Below are 20,134 nucleotides of genomic sequence, written 5' to 3' on the forward strand. Positions count from 1 at the left end.
TACCAGGAAAAGTCAGTATAACCTGCTGGTTAAGAGAAAATACTTGTGGTCAGACAGGTTCTGGCATAAACACTATCCAGCTCTGTGGGGGACTGAGCAAATGGTTCCACTTCTCTGAATCAGTTCTGCCATCTGTAAATTCAGGATAATGACAGCCAAGTGAAGCTGCGCAAACTAAATGGGCTACACTCCCCGAGTCCTGAGTGCCAGCCACTTTCCAAAGCTCACCTCATCTCCAACTGACTCTCCCTAACAGGTTCCACCATCTCTGCTGAACGAGGAATCCCATTTCAACTAAGTTGGCGGTCAGAGCCAGGGTTCTCCCCAGGTCTGTCGCCTGCAGCAGTAGCTCTGATGTATTTATGCAATGCCTCACTGTATACAAGCACTCAGAAAACGAAACTTCTAAACTGACATTATAATGAGTCCTGTGCCATGAATCTAGTATTTTCTTTGGGGGGGGCGTTGGAGCAGTTCTGGGGGTTGAACTCAGTGGTACTAGTACCACTGAGCCACATACCAGTCCTTTTTTTTTTTTTATTTTGAAACAAAGTCTTGCTAAGTTGCCCAGGCTGGTCTCAAACTTGACACCCTTCTGCTTCGGATACTGAGTGGCTGGGATTACAGGTACACACCACCATGCTACATCCAGTTTTTTCCAAAGGATACTCGCAGGCTTTGGTGAGGTCATGAGTAGCTTCCACAGGGGCCTAAGGGTAAAGATGTCGCTGGTGAGCAAGAACTTACAACAGAAGATGAAGTGGCAGTTGGCAAGCTCTTGGAAGAAAGGAGAAAAGAAGGCTGCTCTGTGACAGGAAGAAAAATGAATTGAATGTAAGGCTCTCACATCTTAAAGCTCACCGGGTTCTCGTTGATTGTTTGGGCCTCAGCATCAGAGAAAACCGTCAGGTAATTTCTACAGCCTCACTACTCCCAGCAGGTGAAGGCCTTACCCCACACGGCCGGAAACAGAATCTGCCCTATCAAGACCCGGCGCACACTGAAGCAGAAGCTGCAGGGATGGAGAGGTGCCCTAGGGCTTCTTGACCTTGGGACACCAAGTGGCCTGCACAGCCCAGCCGTCCCCAGCTCTCCACAAGAGGTCTGGGTTCTGAGGAGCACGTTCTGCTGATTCCCGGGAGGTCGGTACCAGCTCTCAAGCTCACCAGAGCAGGTCACCCGCCACAGCCATTTCCAACAGGTTCTTTGGACACAGCTTCACATCCCAGCAGCCTCTTATTCCACTTGTTTTTTGGGTGCTGGGTGCCCTTTTTTGGGTGCCCTTCTTACTGTTTTAATTTTATTTTGAGACAGGGACTCACTAGGTTGCTTACAGCCTTGCTAAGTTGCTGAGGCTGGCTTCGAACCCATGATCCTCCCTCTTTGTTTTAAAGAGATCTTCACATTGAATCAGAAAAGAAGATTTTAAAAAAATATCTTTTCTGGGCAGTGCTGGGCAACACTGATATTGGGCATCAATCCACAAAGGTGAAATAAGTCACTCAATTAGAGGAAGGAAATCAGGCCTTTAATCCAACACCGCGGCAGCACCATCTGTGAGAAGCTGATTATCCTCCCAGCTCCAGTGCCTTTTCTTTCCACACTCTATCACCACCTTGGCAGCTCTTTCCATACCAAGGGTACCAAATGGCTTGAGGAAGGACATCAGGACCATTAATGACCATGGCTAGCTTTAAACACTTCTGTAATTTTTGAGTGTGAGTGTGTGTGTGTGTGTGTGTGTGTGTGTGTTACAAATGATTTCACTGCATGTATGTGTCTCTTCCACCCTGGCAGGCTCTTCTTCAAGTCACTGAGGATGTCCCCTGTCCCACTTAAGATTCTGGCTGTAAAACTGCCTGGCCAAATAATGTCTATTGCTTGTCAATAATTAGGATGCCAAATCACAGGTAAGGTGATAATACCCTTCCCTGCAGATGGAAAGGGAGCAGCTATAAACTGACAATATTTCCCACTAGCCTAATGAAGGCTCCCGAACATCTGGTGGCTCTAGCAGAGAGCAGTGAGGCATCAATGCCAGTCACAGCCACCATCAAAGAAAACCAACAGTGTGCAGGTCAGAAAACAGGCAAGCAGACTGCACCAGACAGGGCGCTGCAGTGCTAGCCATCTAATTAAAAAGGCGTTTCAACAGGAACAAGACAGTGCTGTCTGAAGAGGCTATTTTAGTATGTATTCTTGCCAAAACAAAACCAAAAAGAAGCATTTCTAAGCTCCTTTCGGAGGTCTTCAAGGAACTTGCTCCTTTGCCAAGTCTCTCACTGAGGAAACTACCAGAGGGGAGATTCTTCACAAGCCAGACCCCTCTGCCACCAGACACAATCACATTCTCATCAGGTATGATGGGAACTGGAGCCAACAGTTGTGTCAACAGGAGGGCCACGCTGGTTCAGAGCCAGAATACGTAGGGAGGTCACTTTCTTAACTGGTTACCTTCAGTTTCAAATTCAGCTCCAAGAACTTCCACAAAAACACTGCATTTCCTACAGAACCCCATTAAAATAAAATGTGGTAGAGCCCCCGTACCTTCTGAAGAAGACTCTGAAAGTTAAATTCTGGGTGTGCAGAAGGCATGCACCTACATGAACCCAAGTGTACTTGCCAGGTTCAAAACAGCCGTTCACAACGATTCCCTGCATCCTTCTAGGATCCATCCGACTACATATGGCAACAGAAGAGTCGGCCATATTGCTTCTCTCTGAAACTTGCCTACAACCTGCCGAGCTCCCCATATGTGGATCACTAAATCCTAGAAGGCTGGGGAGGAACTGGCACCAATCTCATGTAACTTCACTCCTTTACATGAGAAGAGTTAAGTTTAGCTAGCCTGCTGGAGTTGAATCAGCTCTTTCTGAACAGTAACACCTGAGGGATCTAACAGCACAGACGATAAAGCCAAAAGCCACTGTTCTCTCGTGGAGGTCAAAGGAATATAAGCCCTTTCTGTAATCAAGGCGACTGAAAGAACAGCAGAGAGATTCCCCCGTCACCCCAGGTGGACTAGAGTAAGTGATTCAGGAACACGACCAAATGACAGCTGACCAGGCGTTAATCAAAGCACAAGCCAGAGCTTGCAATTACTATTAAAGGTCTGCCATCTATTGAACGCCTGTCACGCAGAGGTCGCTGTACCAGGCACCACAATACTGAGACAGGATGGGATCAGCCTTGCTTTATGGTGTGGGGAAGCAGCTTGACTAAGGTCACACAGCCCGTGTAGGGTGGAGCCAGAACTCTGAGACGTGAAAGCCCACCCTCCACCGCCGTGCTCTGCTCTGGGGGTCTGAGACAGAAGCAGTACCAGAGCAACCTACCAGGACCCAGGGCTCCCGGGATCCTGCCCATGGGGTTTCGTACCTCCAGTCAGCTCCATTGTTAGCTTTTCATTTTCAATCATTTTTTTCTTTTCTTCTAGTTCAGCAATTAGGTTCTCTTTCAGCTCAACCTTCTTGTCTTCAAATTCCTTCACTGCTGCCTTCTTTTCTTTAATGTAATTTCTTTCCACTTGCTCGGTCTGAGTAAAAGAGAAATACAGGCTAGGGTACACAGCCAGGCAGCCAGAGGGAGCTCCAACTCAAAGTCCATCTCTGTCCTCGACAGCAGAGAAAGCCCCTTCCCCAGGACATGCGTGGTAAGCTCTCACTCTCACAAGCTGGGAGCAAAGGGGTCCGGGAGCAAGCTCCCCAGGAGTACACAAAACTGCCACTCGTGTGTCATTGCCCACACCTGCTATCAGGTAGGTCCCCTCTCCCACACCTCACATTATACAGCTTTAATGTTAAAATACAACATATGTCTCTCGAAGACAGTAAACAATCCCTTTTAAAGTCACAATTTCAAGGAAAATAGTACATTCCAAGTGAAGTAGCTATCTTGAAAGTTAATTCTATGATATAAAGGTCAGATGACACAAGCTAGTCACAATAAATGTGGGTGAGGATGTGAGAAAAAGGGTGTATGCATGCTCTGCTGGTGCACTGCAAGCTGGTTCTGACTCTCAGTGAGCTCAGAACGAGCACAGTAGTAGGTCACTGATTAGGTACCTGAACCCTGCAGTACTCAGACTTTAAAATCGCCTAAGCAGTCACTTTTACAGTCTCACCATGTGCTAAGTGACAAGGGGCCTGAAGTGGGCGTGGTGTGAACTATGTGACCCTCTGGCTATGGCCGTACACACGGAACTGACTTCAGTACTAAAATGGTTTCCAGTCATACAGCTCCGACAAACCACGCCCTTCTCAAAGCGCACCCCCACTGCAGCCACCGCAACAGACCACCATTCGACCTCAGCAGCACTGGGGTCTCTGTGGAGCAGAAGAAATCATCAAAACTCCATCCTACCTATTGGCCCAGAAAGTTTTAGCTGGAGGAGGAACTGTTGAGCCAATTCAGAAGCTGGGCTGCTCTGAGGACCAATAACAAATTATTAGGCCACTATAATTCAGAGATACTTCCAACTTTGGCACGAGCTAAAGCCACCAAGAAAGGAATGGAGTGTGAGTGTACCTAGTTACCTGTGATAAGCAGAGGCTGCCCAGCAACAAAGAACAGACAGAACGTCTGTATCAGGATCAAGTGTCCTTTGGTCAAACCAAATTGTGGCAAAGGCTTCCAAACTGTCTACTTGGTGACAGAAGAAAAGGCCAAGAGACCAGCAGAGTCAAATTCCAGTCTCAAACTACAAACCCAGGCCCCATGGTACTTACTTCCAGCTGGAGGAAGAGCTCTGAAAGAGAGAGAAACTGCGGTTAGAGTCTCGAGGCTGTTCACCTTCCAGACAGGGTGTTAAGGTTCGTTTAGAAGCAGTAACTGCTTTCCGGAAGCACAGTGCACAAAGCCAATGTTTTCATCAGTAAAGTGTTGATATACACGAAGGCAAGGATGCAAGAGGTACCTGTGTCTAGTTAAAATGTGACCCTGAACAGAGTAAGCTCTGGCAGTTCTGCCTGAGGGACAAAGCAAGCAGTGGAACCAAACTGTAAATAAGTCACCCCCTTCCACCCAGTTCTCATGTCCCACAGTCCCAGAGACTGCAGAACAGGACAGGAATAAGCAAAGCAACTACTCCTGAGACAAAGTCCACGTCCACGTTCCCAAAGTATCGTGCGAAGGTCTCTGTGCGATAAGAAGAATCCAGACAACAGAGGTTCTGGGCCCTCCTGGGGCTTTAACCCTCAGGCCTCCGCCACCTGCCCACGATGCCATGGGCCTCTCCGATCACATTCCCAAGTTCCTGATCTAACCAAACCCCATCCTTGAGGCCTTTCCTGACAGCGCTGCACCCATCAAGCTCCTAGCAGACATGCCCAGCAGTACTCATGACTTACTCAGCACATGTTTGCCTGCTACTTCGTTAACTGACTGCCTAGCAGCCCATTCCCTTTAAGCCCCTCTACAAACCCCATACTTTAAACAAAATAGGTCTTTGGCCTCTAATATTTTTTGGGTGACACTGAACCTGCTATATATGGTCCACAAGGACTGCTGGAGGACCAGTACTTCCAGGGGTGCCATTTACAGTTTATAATTGGTCCCCTTTGTAAACCTGATAAATCCTACAGACCCATTCCAAGAAAAAAGCACATTCACCCATACTTTAGAATTTTCAGAGTCCCAGGAACCCCAGATTAAAAACCCTAAACTATTGAATGGAAACAATTAAATGAGGAAAGGGACACGCCACATGTTTTCTGACCCCCAGAAGTTCTGATAACTTTGGCCCTGGAGTCACCGGACGCAGCAGCCCAAGCACACCTAGCCCACCATGTTCACTCCTAGGTCTGCTTCGGACTGAGTGGACCAGACATTTTCAAGTCCTGGGCCACCTGAGAAATCACACCTGCATCAAGTCAAATGACAATCAGCACTTAAAAGCTGGCAGTTGTTGTTTTAAAGCAGCCAGACACCAGACACAACAAAGGCAGGTGGACTCCCTCTGCATGCTTTTTAAAGCTCAAGCCATGCCTGACGTAGGAGCTCTTCTGCATTTTCACCTGGGAGGAAGAGATGTTTATGAAAAACACATGAGGACAGGATTGAGCGGCTGCAAGAATCAAGAAAAACGACTCGATACTCATCCTGCTGTTCCAGCTTAGGAAAAATGGCTCACACCAATTTCCCTTCCTGTATTTACATCTTAAGCCAATTCCCTGGGCAATCTGTACTCCCTTCTAGGATGGGGAAACTGAGGCCCCAAAAAGCAATAACCTGTTTAAAGGCACAGTCCCAACCAAGGTGACGATGGTGGGAGCCAAATGCAGGCCATCTCCTTCCACAACGCCACCTCCTGCACCTGGAAAGGAGCTCCAGGAAGAGGGCTATAGATTTTAATGGAGTGGAGCAGGGCCAGCGGCAAGGACCGGCAGGATGTGGACGGGCAGAGGGCTAACGGCTGCAGCTCCGATTTCCCAGCACCCACCCCCTCTGCTCCTTTTCTGTCTGCTGGTGCACACTGCACACCTGCTCTCTAGTCGAGAGGACAAAGGTTTCCACCAACAGGAAGCTGCGGGGTCACTGGATCAGAACTCAAGGAAAACCCAAGGAGTGGCACGCGGACATTATTTTAAAACCAAAACTACTTCTACCATGGCAGGAACAAACACCTGCTGGCACTCAAAATGCTAGCTGATGATGTACTTTAAAATTTCACAGGCAAAAAAATTTCCTGTAAGCTCAAGAATCTCTGTTTACACAATTTAAAACAGTTGTCACATCTTACTTTCTGCATGACCATTCCTCAACCACTCGTGTAGATATGCTTTGTCCATGAAACAAGTTTCCTAAGTCAAGGACAACGTGTTCACAACGTCATACCGCTCACAGTGCCTACATGCTGCAGATGTTCATCAAATATGCTGAATGAATATGTTTACCGTGTACAACAGACCAAAAGCAAGCTCCTTTTCTCTAAATGATTCTAATAAAATACTTGGGGAAATAACAAGACACCTCCCCACCCCAAAGGACAGAATTCTAAAAGAAACATTAAAAGGTATAAAATGACCCATGATCCTTCTCCACTTCAGCACCTCTGATTGTCCAGTAAGTCAGTCACAGAGATATAAGCAAGAAGGTGCGCGAGATTACTTTTGGGGCACCAGGGAGAGCCACCTGACCAACACCCAAGACTACTGGAAAAAAGAAAAACCGATTTCATATAACTGCAGCTTTGGGGTCTCTCTTCCCCCAAACTCTCCCAGCAGTGGAATATCTAAGATACATTTTTGAAAAAACTCTTAGGGTCACATCACATGATGATAAGGAGGTAAATCTGAAGATGAGTGATTTCCACCATGAAGAGCCTACCTGCATTTCGGATCCTCTCTTTGTACTGCTGATCCAGTTTTTTCATTCTCTTCTGATACTCCTGCAAGGTACCTGATTGAACATGTACAAAATACAAAGTCATTTCAAAGGTCAATCTACTTTAAATTTTATTTCCTAAAATTAGTTTCTCACGCCAACAGTGATGGTTTTAATGCCAGAATAAAACAAACCCAGGAAAGCCACAGCTGAGCAGTTACTGGATTCTGGTTCTCCGCTAAGGCACAAAGCGGACACTGCCCGGGACCTAAGTGGAGCTCACCCCACCTCAGTCCATCAAAACTCCCAGTGAAGCTGAGCTCGGCGGTGGCCGCCTGTAATTGCAGCACCTCAGGAGGCTGAGGCAGAAGAACCAAAAGTTCAAGGCCCGCCTGGGCAACTTGGCAAGACTCTCAGCAACTTAGCAAGAACCTGTTTCAAAACAAACAAACGAAAAACATGCGATGCAACCCTGTGGCAAAGCACCCCAGGGTTCAATCTGTGGTACCAAAAATAAACAGACCTCTGCAGCGGAAGAGCAGAACTGGAGGGTGCAGACACCCGCTCCACCAGGAGCTGATCCAGGAGCTCCACCAGGAGCGATCCTGATCGCTGCCCCTATCATCCAAGGCCAGGGCCCTCCAGCACATTTTCTGCAGTGGTAAATGTACTCCATTTATACCATCCACTGTGGTAGCAACGAGCAACACGTGGCTTTTGTAGCACTTGAAATATGGCCAGTGCAACTGAGGAACCAGATTATTAATTTAACTAATAATTAATGAAAAAAGCCACATGTGGCTAGTGACAATATCAGAAGGCTCAGGTACAGCTTCTGAAATCCCACTCACTCACTGTTCTTCTCCAAAGCAGCTCATTAAGAGGATCCCAGATGTGTGGAGAAGTGTCTCCTGATCATAATACCTGTTCATGGGCTAGTCCAAGTGAGCGGATCCCCCCGAGGAGAAGGGCTGGAATGTAGCTCCACAGGAGGACGCTTGCCTAGCGTGCTCGAGGACTTGGGTTCAATCCCCAGCACTGCCACAGGGTTTAAAAAAAAAAAAAAAAAATGCAGCTTCCCTGACAAGGGGACCCAACAGGAAATCAGTGAATAGACAGTGCACTGTCCCCGGTCCTCACGCTGCAGCCGGCACTGCACTCCGCATGCTCCCTCTCATTTTCATGTCACGGATTAGAAAACAGATTAAGCAAGAGAAAGTGACATGCCCAGTCACCTGCTAGAAGGCAGTGAAAGGGGTGCCTATCATGCAACCTGGGAGCCTGCGCTCAGCCCCAGACCACACCACCTTAGCAGCCAACAGCACTTGACAAGACCCACTCCTCTTGTGATTTAACAAACAGAAACTGAAAACAGCGGGCTAGTGCACAGTCCATCAACACTGGTTGAGAAGAAGAGTAAACTTCGTTCTTTGATAACAACATGTCCCCAAAAATACCTAGCTTTAGGCACCATGATTTTCAAATTGTGCCCCACAGACAGCCCCAAATGAGATTTCACTGCAAGAATCTGCTACATGCTAAAAATAAATTTGAAATAAAAATTTGAAATATCAATACTTCACTGACAGGAGAGTAAAATGTGTACTAGTTAAAATCAGTTGGACTAAGTTTTCAATCACTCCCACAAAGAAATACAGATAAAGGGTCTGTAACATTAAGAATGTTTCGAAGTGAAAAAGGCAGCTGGACACCCACCTTCCTGCAGCTGTTGTAGCTGCCTCTTGAGAGAAGCCAGTTTGTCCTGATACATCCTGAAAAAAAGAAAAGCCACATTGAAGACACTCAGCACCCTATTCCAAACATTTTACATGCAGGAATTGCTGGGCTTGTTGGATTTACAAGCATAAGCAACACACACATAACAGGGACATATAAACAGCACTAAACACCACTTACATCAACTCTGCAATTAGATTATAAATTGCAAAGGAGTAAGATTATGCCCCCAGCATGTCTTTCTATACAGACAGCATAGCTGTGTAAGCATCAGTCAATAAACCTTCACGTGATTCCTAAAAGCACAACTCTTTCAAGATCAGAAAAAGAGTCACTCAGAAATGAAAGTTAAAATGCAGGCTTTACCTGCAGTCCCAGCTGGATAAGGGACACAGCACACAACAGCACAGGAACATGGCATGTTATTTTTCGCCTCTCGCACCCAGTGGATTAAAGGCAATTACACACTCTGGCAAGTCTGTCTGAACCGTGGATTCTACACATAAATTACATTTTGACAATATTTTTGCTTCTACCTGAAAAACACCTCCAATTTCTCAGTGACAAGACAGGATTTGCAACCTGAAAGAACACTGTCCAACATATAAAAAAGGCACAACAGTCTTTTTTTTTTTTTTTGGTAGTACTAGGGATGGAACCCAGGGCCTTGCACAGGCTAGGCAAGTGTTCTACTCTGAGCTACATCTCCACCTCCTCCTTTCATCTTATTTTATGAGGGTCTGACTTACTTGCCCAGGTTGGCCTAGAACTTGCCATCCTCCTGCCCCAACTCCCTCCCCGAGGACCTGGGATTGCTAGTGTGCACCATCAACGCAGCACAATGACTCTTTAATTGCTCAAATAACCAATTCTCTGTAGGCAGAGGAAAGGGTAGGAAGAGCCTGAGAACCCTGAAGCAAGTCTACCATTTACTGCAAATTCTGACAGACTCCCGAGGTTCACCTTAAATCACAGGAGACATTCAATTTTCATCAAAATTATTTTTTTTCCTCATTAAATATTAAGGAGGCACATTCAAGCAAAAGATTATCTCTAAAAGTGATGCCTAAAAACATCAAGCACGGGAATGGTGCGTAGGTCACGTGTGAGAAGTCAGTATTTGAACCCAGGGCATTAAACTTTTCACCACACAGAAAATTAAATTTTCCACCAACTGGTTGATCTGAATTGTCAACTTGATTGGATTAAGAGATGCCGATGATTAAGAGGCTTCTGGATGTGTCAAGGAGGGCGTGTCTAGGAAAGATTAGAAAGTGGGATAGTGAACTGAAGTAGAGACCCTCCCTAAGCCTGGGCAGCACTGCCCAATGGTACAGTGGCTTAAATAAAAGTTGGAATAAAAGTTGGAAGAATAACGAAGCAGATTGTAGATGCAAGTTCAACTCTTCTTTTTTTTTTTTTTTTTTGCGGTACTGGGGATCGAACTCAGGGCCTTGTGCTTGCGAGACAAGCACTCTACCAGCTGAGCTATCTCCCCAGCCCTCGACTCTTCTTGAACAGGTTCTTGATTGCTGCTTTGATCATCTGAGGACATCAGACTCTCACTTCTTCACTCTTCTAAAGTAAACACTGCCAGTGATTCTCCAGGGGGTTTCCAGAAGCCTTGGTCTCAGATTAGAGTAGCACTGTTGACTATCCAGTTTCTGGTCGTGGAAGCCAATCTAATAAATCCCCTTTTCATAATCATACTTCCTGTTGATTCTGTTCCTCTACAGAACCCCAGTACAGAAATTGGTACCAGGAGTGGCTCTGGAGAAACAATTGTAAGGATGAATTTTCTTAGCTGGTTTTGAGGGTTTTGGAGTTGGCTGTCTAAATTGACTAGAGCTAAGGTTATTAAAGTCTCTCCTATTGGTACTATGGAGAGCACTGATAATCCATAGTGGGAACTGCTTAAAGATATTCACAGAGTAAACGCATCTGATGCTCCCAATTTGCCACCTATAAAAAGCAAGGCATTTAGTGACTATACATGATATCTTTGAACAGTTCTGGAAAACTAAGAAATGTGATGATGTTGGTTGGTTGCTTCTGGTTTCGCTGGACAAAGTAACAAAGGCGAATGATGAACTCAGAAATTCAGCTTCTCAAGTGCAGATGCGCATAACTGATCTGAAAGCTGCTAAGTGTGTTCTGACGGAGACTCTTCTGTCTAGTAGTAATAGGGCTGAGGTTGCTGAAAACCAAACACAAACCCTCATCCGGCAGTTGGTTGAATTAAGATGAAAGTTTAACTCTCAGCCTCGGAAGTTGTCTGCAGTTAAAGTGAGCAATGCTTGGAAAAGAAAGGGATCCTGCAAGTTGGGGTGGCAAGGTATGGGAGAAGCCTAAAGGGGTTGGGGATGCTGAACTCCCATGAGTTTATTTTGACAGAAGTTGTTGAGTCCCCACCCTTAGCTGAGACAAGGCATCCCTACCCCCACCTCTGTGGCACTGGCTTCTCCAACTTCCTGGAGAGAACTAATCCTGCTTTGCTCATGGAATCAGTAAAAACCTTCTGTCATTCAGCTACTCAGCATGAAGATGTTGATACTCCCCAGGACCCACCCTCACCAGCCACTTTTGCCTCCAGGTCTACAACTAGATCCAACTCTAAGCAGGTCCCTAGAGGTGAGGTACAGAATGTGACCCACCAGGAGGTACGCTACACTCTACACTCTGAAGGAACTTCTTGAGTTTTCTAATTCACACAAGCAGAGGTCTGGGGAACATGTGTGGGAATGGATTTTAAGGGTGTGGGATAATGGTGGGAGGAACATAAACTTAGATCAGGTTGAATTTATTGCTATTAGCCCATTAAGCAGAGATTCTAGATTTAATGTAATAGCTTCCAGTGTTTAAAAAAAATGAACTAATAGTTTGGCTGATTGTCTAAAGTATGGGTCCAAAGATGGCCTACAATAAGTGAGCTGGAAATGCCCGACATCCCTTGGTTTACTGTTGATGAGGGAATCCAGAGGCTCAGAGAGTTGGGAATGCTGGAATGGATCATGTACGGCCTTCTCCTCCATACTTTGGGGGTCCAGAAGATGTAATCTTCACCAAAACTATAAGAAACAGATTTGTGAGGGGGGCACCCGCATCCTTGAAGAGCTCTGTCGTTGCTCTTCTCTGTACGCCAGACCTTACTGTGGGAGCTGCGGTCAATCAACTGGAAGACTTGAATGCAATGGGAATGACTGGATCCAGGGAGGAAGAGGCCAAGGGGCAGCCCTCATTTGCCAGACAGCGTAGTCGCAGTAACTACAATGGACAGCAAAGGGGAAGAAATGGACACAATGTTCTGACTCGTGTAGATCTCTGGTGTTGGCTAATTAATCATGGTGCTTCTAGAAGCCAAACAGATGGGAAATCTGCCAAATTCTTACTTGACTTATATAAGCAGAAAAATTCCAGGGCAAATGTACAAAAGTCCGCCCTAGATCATAAGAGCAGAGAATCGTGGCCCCTCAACCACTTCCCCAATTTGAGTCAATGTACTGATCCAGAACCCCGTGAATGAAGGGAAGGCCAGGTGCCCTTGAGGAAGGACCCTGGTATAGTACCGAAATCTTTACTGCTAATCTTTCTCCCATCCTTCCCCAAAGGGACCTAAGGCCTTTTACCAGGGAACTGTGCACTGGGGAAAAAGCAATGATCAGAACTTCTGGGGACTGTTAGACACAGGCCCTGCACTGACGTTGATTCCAGCAGAGCCGAAACGTCATTGTGGCCCTGCAACAGAAGTACGGAGATCAGGTGATCAATGGAGTTTTGGGCAAGGTCCGACTTACAGTGGGTCCAGCGGGTCCCCAAACTCATCCTGTGGTTATTGCCCCAGTCCCAGAATGTATGATCTGGATAGATACACTTAGCACTTGGCAAAACTCCCACAATGGTTCCCTAACCTGTGGAGTGAAGGTTATTATGATGGGAAAGGCCAAATGGAAGCCTCTGGAGTTGCCTATACCTGGGAAAATAGTCAATCAAAAGCAATACTGCAACCCTGGAGGGACTGCAGAGATCAGTGCCACCATGGAGGACTTAAAGGGTGCAGGGGTGGTGATTCCCACAACATCCCCATTTAACTCTCCTATTTGGACTGTGCAGAAGACAGATGGTTCTTGGAGAATGACAGTTGATTATAGTAAGCTTAATCAGGTGGTGACTCCAATTGCAGCTGCTGTACAGATGTGGTTTCTTTGCTTGAACAGATTAATACATCTCCTGGTATCTGGTATGTGGCTATTGATTTGGCAAATGTTTTTCTCTCCATCCCAGTGCATAAGGACCACCAGAAACAATCTACTTTCAGCTGCCAAGGTCAGCAATACACCTCCGCTGTCCTTCCTCAAGGCTGTCAACTCTCCAGCACTGTGCACAGCTTAGTTCACAGAGATCTTGATCGTCTTTCTCTTCCACAAGGTATTACACTGGTCCAACACATTGATGACAGGAGGCTGCAACAGGAACTTGCATGTCAGAGGATAGGAAATAAATCCCACTAAAATTCAGGGGCCTTCAACTTCAGTAAAGTTTCTAGGGATCCAGTGGTGCAGCTCCTGCCCAGATACTCCTTCTAAGGTGAAAGACAAGTTGTTGCATCTAGCCCCTCCTACAAATAAGAAAGAAGCACAATGCCCGGGGGGCCTATTTGGATTTTGGAAGCAGTACATTCCTCACTTGGGTGGGTTACTTCAGTTCTACCCAGTGACTAGAAAAGCTTCTTGTTTTGAGAGAGGTCCTGAACAGAAGGCTCTGAAACAGGTCCAGGTTACTGTGCAGGCTGCTCAGCCACTTGGGCCATATGACCTGGCAGACTCAATGGTACTTGAAGTATCAGTGGCAGATAGGGACTCTGTCCAGAAAACAGTCAATTTGGCAGCCCCACAGGAGAACCACAGAGGCGGCCATTGGGATTTTGGAGCAAGGCCCTGCCATCATCTTCAACGACTACTCTCCCTTTGAGAAGCAGCTCTTGGCCTGCTACTGGATCTTAGTGGAAGCTGAATGCCTGACCATGGGCCACCAGGTTACTATGCAACCTGAGCTGCCCATCATGAACTGGTGTTATCTGACCCACCAAGCCATAAAGCTGGACGTGTGCAACAGCACTCCATCATCAAGTGGAAGTGGACATACGTAATGGGGCACGGGCAGGACCCGAAGGCACAAGTAGGTTGCCTAAAGAAGCATCCCGAATGCCCATGGTTCCAACTCCAGTTGCAGTACTGCCTGTCCCTCAGCATGAACCCATGGCTTCATGGGTGTACCTCATGATCAATTAAGAGAGGAAGAGAAGATGAGGGCCCAGTACGTGGACGGTTCTGCACCACACAGGAACCACCCAGAAGTGGACAGCTGCAGCACTGCTGCCCCTTTCTGGAACGACCCTGACCAACAGTGGTTAGGGGACCTCTTCACAATGGGCAGGACTTCAGGCAGCACGTCTGGCGTGCACTTTGACTGAAAGAAAAAATGGCCAGATGTGCGACTGTACACCGACCCATGGGCCATAGCCAAAGGCTTGGTTAGCTGGTCAGGGAACTGGAAAGAACGTCATTGGAAAATTGGTGACAAGGACAATTGGGGAAAGGTCTGTGGATAGACATCTCCGAATGGGCAAAGGATGTGAAGATATCTGTGTCTCAAGTAAATGCCCGCTAAAAGGTGACCTCAGCAGAGGAGGACTTTAATAATCAGGTGGATAGGATGACCCATCTGTGGATAGCAGTCAGTCTCTTTCCTCAGTCACCTGTCACTGCCCAATGTGCTCATGAACAAAGTGGTCAAGGTGGCAGGGATGCTGGTCATGCGTGGGCTCAGCAGCATGGTCCTCCACTCACCAAGGCTGATTTGGCTACGGTCACAGCTGAGTGCCCAGTTTGCCAGCAGCAGAGACCAACACTAAGCCTCCCATGTGGCATTGTTCCCCGGGAGATCAGCCAGCAACCTGGTGGCAGGTTATGTTGGGCCACTGCCATCATGGAAGGGCAGTGGTTTGTCCTTACTGGAATAGACACTTATCCTGGGTATGGATTTGCCTTCCCTGCACATAGTGCTTCAGCCAAAAGCACCACCGGTGGGCTCACAGAACGCCTTACCCATTGTCATGGTATTCCACACAGCACTGCTTCTGACCAAGGAACTCAGTTCATAGCCAGAGGTGAAGGAATGGACTCATGCTCAAGGAATTCACTGGGCTTACCACATTCCCCACATCCTGAAGCAGCTGGTTTGATAGAATGATGGAATGGACTCTTGAAGATGCAGTTACAACACCAGGTAGGTGGCGATACCTTGCAGGGCTGGGGCAAGGTTCTTCAAAGGCTGTCTATCCTCTGAATCAGCATGCATTACATGGTTCTGTCTCTCCTAGTGCTAGAATTCACGGGTCCAGGAATCAAGGGGTGGAGACAGGAATGGTACCACTCACCATTAACCCTAGTGACCCACTAGGAAGTTTTTGCTTCCTGTCCCTGAAACCTTATGTTCTGCAGGCCTAGAAGTCTTAGTTCCTGAAGGAGAAATGCTTCAATCAGGAGAGATAACAATGATCTCATTAAACTGGAAGCTAAGACTTCCCCCTGGCCACTTTGGGCTCCTCATGCCTCTGAGTCAGCAGGCTAAGACAGGAGTTATGGAGGTGATTGATCCATAACCAAGAGGATGTTGGACTGTTACTTCACAATGGAGGTAAGGAAGTATACTCCTGGAATGCAGGAGATCCCTAAGGGCATCTCTTGGTAGTACCCTGTCCTGTTCTTAAGATCAGTAGGAAACTACAACAACCCAATCCAGGCAAGAAAACAAATGTCTCAGACCCTTCAGGAATGAAGGTGTGGGTCACACCTCCAGGTAAAGAGCCAAGACTTGATGAGGTGCTTGCTGAAGGTAGAGGGAATAGAGAATGGGTAGAAGATAGATATAAATATTAACTACGGCTACCTGACCAGTTACAGAAACAAGGATTGTAATTGCTGTGGATATTTCTTCCCTATTCTGTTAAGAACATGTTTATGCATACTTACACATGCATTAAGAAGAAATGTTGTTCTCCTGTTACTCATTATGTGATGTAGTACTGACTGACTTAACATCAGTAATGTTTTTCTTCTATTCTGGGAAAAGAACTAGTACGTTTTTGGTTATATGAAGGATAGTTATGTTTGGTAAAATTATGAACTGTTATTGTGTTGATTTAGAGATTAAGTATGATGTAAAAAGTCATGTTTGGACATCATGTTGACAAGGGATGGACTTGTAATGGTTAATGTGAATCAACTTGATTGGATTAAAAGATGCCAATGATTAAAAGGGTGTGTCAACGAGGGTGTAACCAGGAATGACTGGAATGTGGGATAGTGAACTGAAAAGAGGACCCTCCCTAAGCATGGGCAGCACTATCCAAAAGGATGATGGCTTGGATGGAATAAAAGTTGGAAGAACAAGGAAGTAGAGGCAGATGCAAGCTTGGCTCTTCTTGGACAGTTTCTTGATTGCTGCTTTGATCATTTGAGGACACTGGACTCTCACTTCTTCACTCTTCTAAAGCAAACTCTGCCAGTGATTCTCCAGGGAGTTTCTAGAAGCCTTGATCTCAGACTAGGGTAGCACTGTTGATCCCTCTTGTTCTGGGGCTTCCGCCTCTTGGACTGCATAGCTATTGCTTCTTCCAGCTCTAGCTGCAGACGGCCATTGTGGACTATCCTGTTTCTGGTCATGTAAGCCAATCTAATAAATTTCTTTTCATAATCATACTTCCTTATGAGTCTGTTCCTCTAAAGAACCCTAATACACTGAGTATGTCTTTGAAAAGTAATACTAGTAGATTGAAGAAGGAAACAAAAAATATCAGATACACTGAGATCACATTCAGGGAAAGGAATAGATGTGTGAGAATACATCTCAAATGGGTCAAGGTGAATCAGTAAAAAGCTTGCAAAGGAAAAAAAAACAGCCAAGCAGTTTCAGGGATGAAACTGTGAGAAAGAGCACATGAATTTTTAATTCTTCATTGAACACTGGTCAGACTTAGCTGAATTACCCCTTTTGGGTTCCAAAGCTTGAAAGGGATGACAGAATCGAAAGGATGGTCATAAACATTTGCAAATAGGACTGAAAAGGGAAAGAATGTGGACTATCTAGTTTAAAAATAAAGAATTTTAAAAGTCAATATCAATATCCTTAAAATATCTTCAATAAATGCTTATCAGGTATGCATCTTACACTGTCTTCCATCTTGGTATGTGATAAAAGTGGGGGCGCAGTGGTGCAGGCCTGAAATACCAGCTACTCAGGAGGCTGGGGCAGAAGGATCACTTGAGCCAAGAAATAGCAGGCTGGGGGGTTAGCAGGGTTTGTCTGGCTGGCTGGAGGCAGGGCTGGGTGAGGACAATGGAGATGCGTGAACAGGCAGAGCGGGAGGCAGTCAGCAGCAGCCTGCTCTGCAATCCCAGTCTCCTCGGGCTCATGCGGAGGCTCTCAGCGGTTCATGTTCATTTGAGAGCCCAGGTGTTTTGAGACACTTCTCTGAACATTAGTGTTCACATCTGAAAAGGCCATGGTAAGAGGTTCTCCCCAGTTATATGGTCTTATTTCATCCCATGATCATTTCCATCAAGGTTCCTTCAAGTGAGTCTTAGGAAGACTGATTAAATATGACTAATTTAAAGGGAAGAAAAATTACATATATATATAGGCTTTGGAAGCACTATGGTCAAAACTATGTACACGCGGTCATTACAAAAATTTTGTTGTCAATTCTACACTTCAGAAAAGAAATACAAAAATCATACTCACTGTTCCTTCATTTCTACGTAGTCTTCTTCATCATGCTTTGCCAGGTCAGTTTCACTAGCATCCTCGGTGTCTGAGTAATATTAGGGAAAAGGAGTTAGAAAAATCATAATTTACAGATGATATTACCTGACAACATAAGTATTTAATAAATTTCTATAAAATAAATTTCTACTCAATGAAGCAATCAATGAAAAATACTAAATATCATTAAGACAGGAAAGAAAATGCCATTTATACACAGTCATATTTACACAAAGAGCTTGCCTTTATCTGAAATGCAGCCTGAGAAGAGGGAGCATCAGACATGGGCAGTCATGATCAAGGCTGCTATTCTGCAGAAGCAACAACACTGGCACTGGAGGAAAGGAGATTCGCGCCTTAAGACATCACTGGTCAAGAAAAACTGGACATAGCTAGGTGGGAAAGTGCTTGGGTAGCAGGCACAAGGCCCTGGGTTCAATTCCCCAGCACCAAAAAAGAAAAAACCCTAGCATACACATTCTCTTCTAATACTTGCTCATTTTTAACCCCCTCTAGCATTTTACATTACAATGAAAAGGGAAAATACCCCCCAAACAAATTGAATTCTAATAACTGAAGTGTAAAGTTACAATCAAAGGAAGGACAGAGGCTAAAATATCAAACAAGAATGTTTCAAAACATTTTAAAACACCATTCTTAGAACAAGCAAACGGCTAGAGTATCTACATAATTTTAACAGCCCCTTATACTTGAAGAAAAAAAAAAAATCAAACTTGGCTTCACCGCTCCCCCTGGTGGGCATTAAAAGCATTGCCCTTCGTTCACATCGTAAATGTCTGGTTAAGTCTTGCCTCGGAATGTAGTTAAAACAAAAAGTGTCTTCGATTTTATTTCTCCTATATGCACCTGCTTTTCGAGAGGCTGTTGCAGATCGAGTTCTCCATAAACCCTTCTCCTTTCCTTCAGTGGAAAAGACCTTCACCTGTCATGTGCCAGCCAGCCACATCGTTTGGCACTGGAGAGACTGAGATGATTAAAACAGACTTCACTCCAGACAGCTGGTCTAGCTGCTGCTTTACAGCCCTATTCTGTGCCAGAATGCTCCACCGGTTCTCCATCTCCTCTTTCTCCGCCCTTGCCCTTTTATATTTCTGCACCTTTCTCCTCCTCCAGACAATTCTTCCTCAACTCCTCCAAGAACAGTTTTGCTCACACTTGCCAATATGTAAAGTCCAATTTGAAAAGCAAGGCTGAGAGGCAAAAATGATAATGTAGAGTATGGAAACGAAAATTCATTTGGGCACCAGTAAGCCAATCCCTACCTTCCCCTGTGCCTGTTTTTCCAGCGGTGAAAACACCTGACTGGGTGAGTTTGGGGCTAAGTCCTTGATGCACGTATCTCAATCCTCACACCCACCCTAGGAAAGGGGTACTAGGAAGGGAAACCATGGCAGTTGGGCAAACCAAAGCTGGAAAGCTTAAAGTTGTCTATGGTTACAAAGCTGGTAGAAGTGACGGCCAAGTTTAAACCTAGACGAGGAGATTTCAGGGGGTCTCATTCTTTTAACCAACCTGTATCCTCAGTCATGGGCTGTACCACTTAAGGTTGAGCTGATTTAAGCATTTCGGGGGACTTGGCTTTACTTGGATCCTCTTGGTGGGGTTGGGGGGAGCACTACTCAAGGAACTCCACGGATGACTTTCCCATTCCAACCCGTGAAGACCCCGAGGTTCCATCAAAGACGGTTGGGCGGGGGGTGGGGCGCAGGTCTTAAAGGGACCTCCAGCGCTCCGGGTCTCCAACCCGCTTCCCCCACAGCTGGAGGGCAGGACGCACGCAGGGCTTCCCGCTCCGCAGCCCGGAGCCCCGCTCCTCCGGCGGCCCCTCCAGCCAGACCCTAACCCTGGAGGTCGCCCCGCCCCTCTCCGTGCGGCCCCACCCCAGCCCCCCGCTGTGGGGCCAGCCGGCGGACGCACCTTCGTCGGACTCGCGGCCCCGACAGCTGCGCTCGTCGTCCTCGGCGCTCTCCAGCTCCTCGTCCTCCTCCGGGTAGTACTCCGGGGCCGGCGGCGCTCCAGCCGGGGCCGGAGCCGGAGCCAACAGCCCCGCAGCACTCATGTCGCCTCTACCCGCGGCTGAGCGTGCCCCCGGGCGACCACGGCCACCCGCTCTGCGGACTCCACGCCTGCCTAGCAGCGCCGGAGGGAACCCCCAACTCGAGGAGCTGGAGCCCCGGCGACCCCTTCCCCGTCGGCGCCGAGCTCCGCCCCCCGCGCCCGCGCTCGGCAA

At 46.7% G+C, this 20,134-nt stretch overlaps 1 protein-coding gene across 1 annotated transcript in view; it reads right to left on the reverse strand.

Moving 5' to 3' along the window:
- Suds3 (SDS3 homolog, SIN3A corepressor complex component) overlaps positions 1-20,134 on the reverse strand; it is a 38,753-nt gene extending 18,619 nt beyond the window's left edge. The window contains exons 1-6 of the mRNA XM_047561518.1: positions 19,822-20,134; positions 17,863-17,932; positions 9,040-9,095; positions 7,327-7,398; positions 4,728-4,747; positions 3,379-3,535 (exon numbers count right to left, since the gene is read on the reverse strand). Coding sequence (XP_047417474.1) covers positions 3,379-3,535; positions 4,728-4,747; positions 7,327-7,398; positions 9,040-9,095; positions 17,863-17,932; positions 19,822-19,963 — 517 coding nt within the window. The 5' untranslated portion in view covers positions 19,964-20,134. The remainder of the gene's footprint in view (positions 1-3,378; positions 3,536-4,727; positions 4,748-7,326; positions 7,399-9,039; positions 9,096-17,862; positions 17,933-19,821) is intronic.

This window comes from Sciurus carolinensis, chromosome 8 (assembly GCF_902686445.1).
Source record: "Sciurus carolinensis chromosome 8, mSciCar1.2, whole genome shotgun sequence".
NCBI lineage: Eukaryota > Metazoa > Chordata > Mammalia > Rodentia > Sciuridae > Sciurus > Sciurus carolinensis.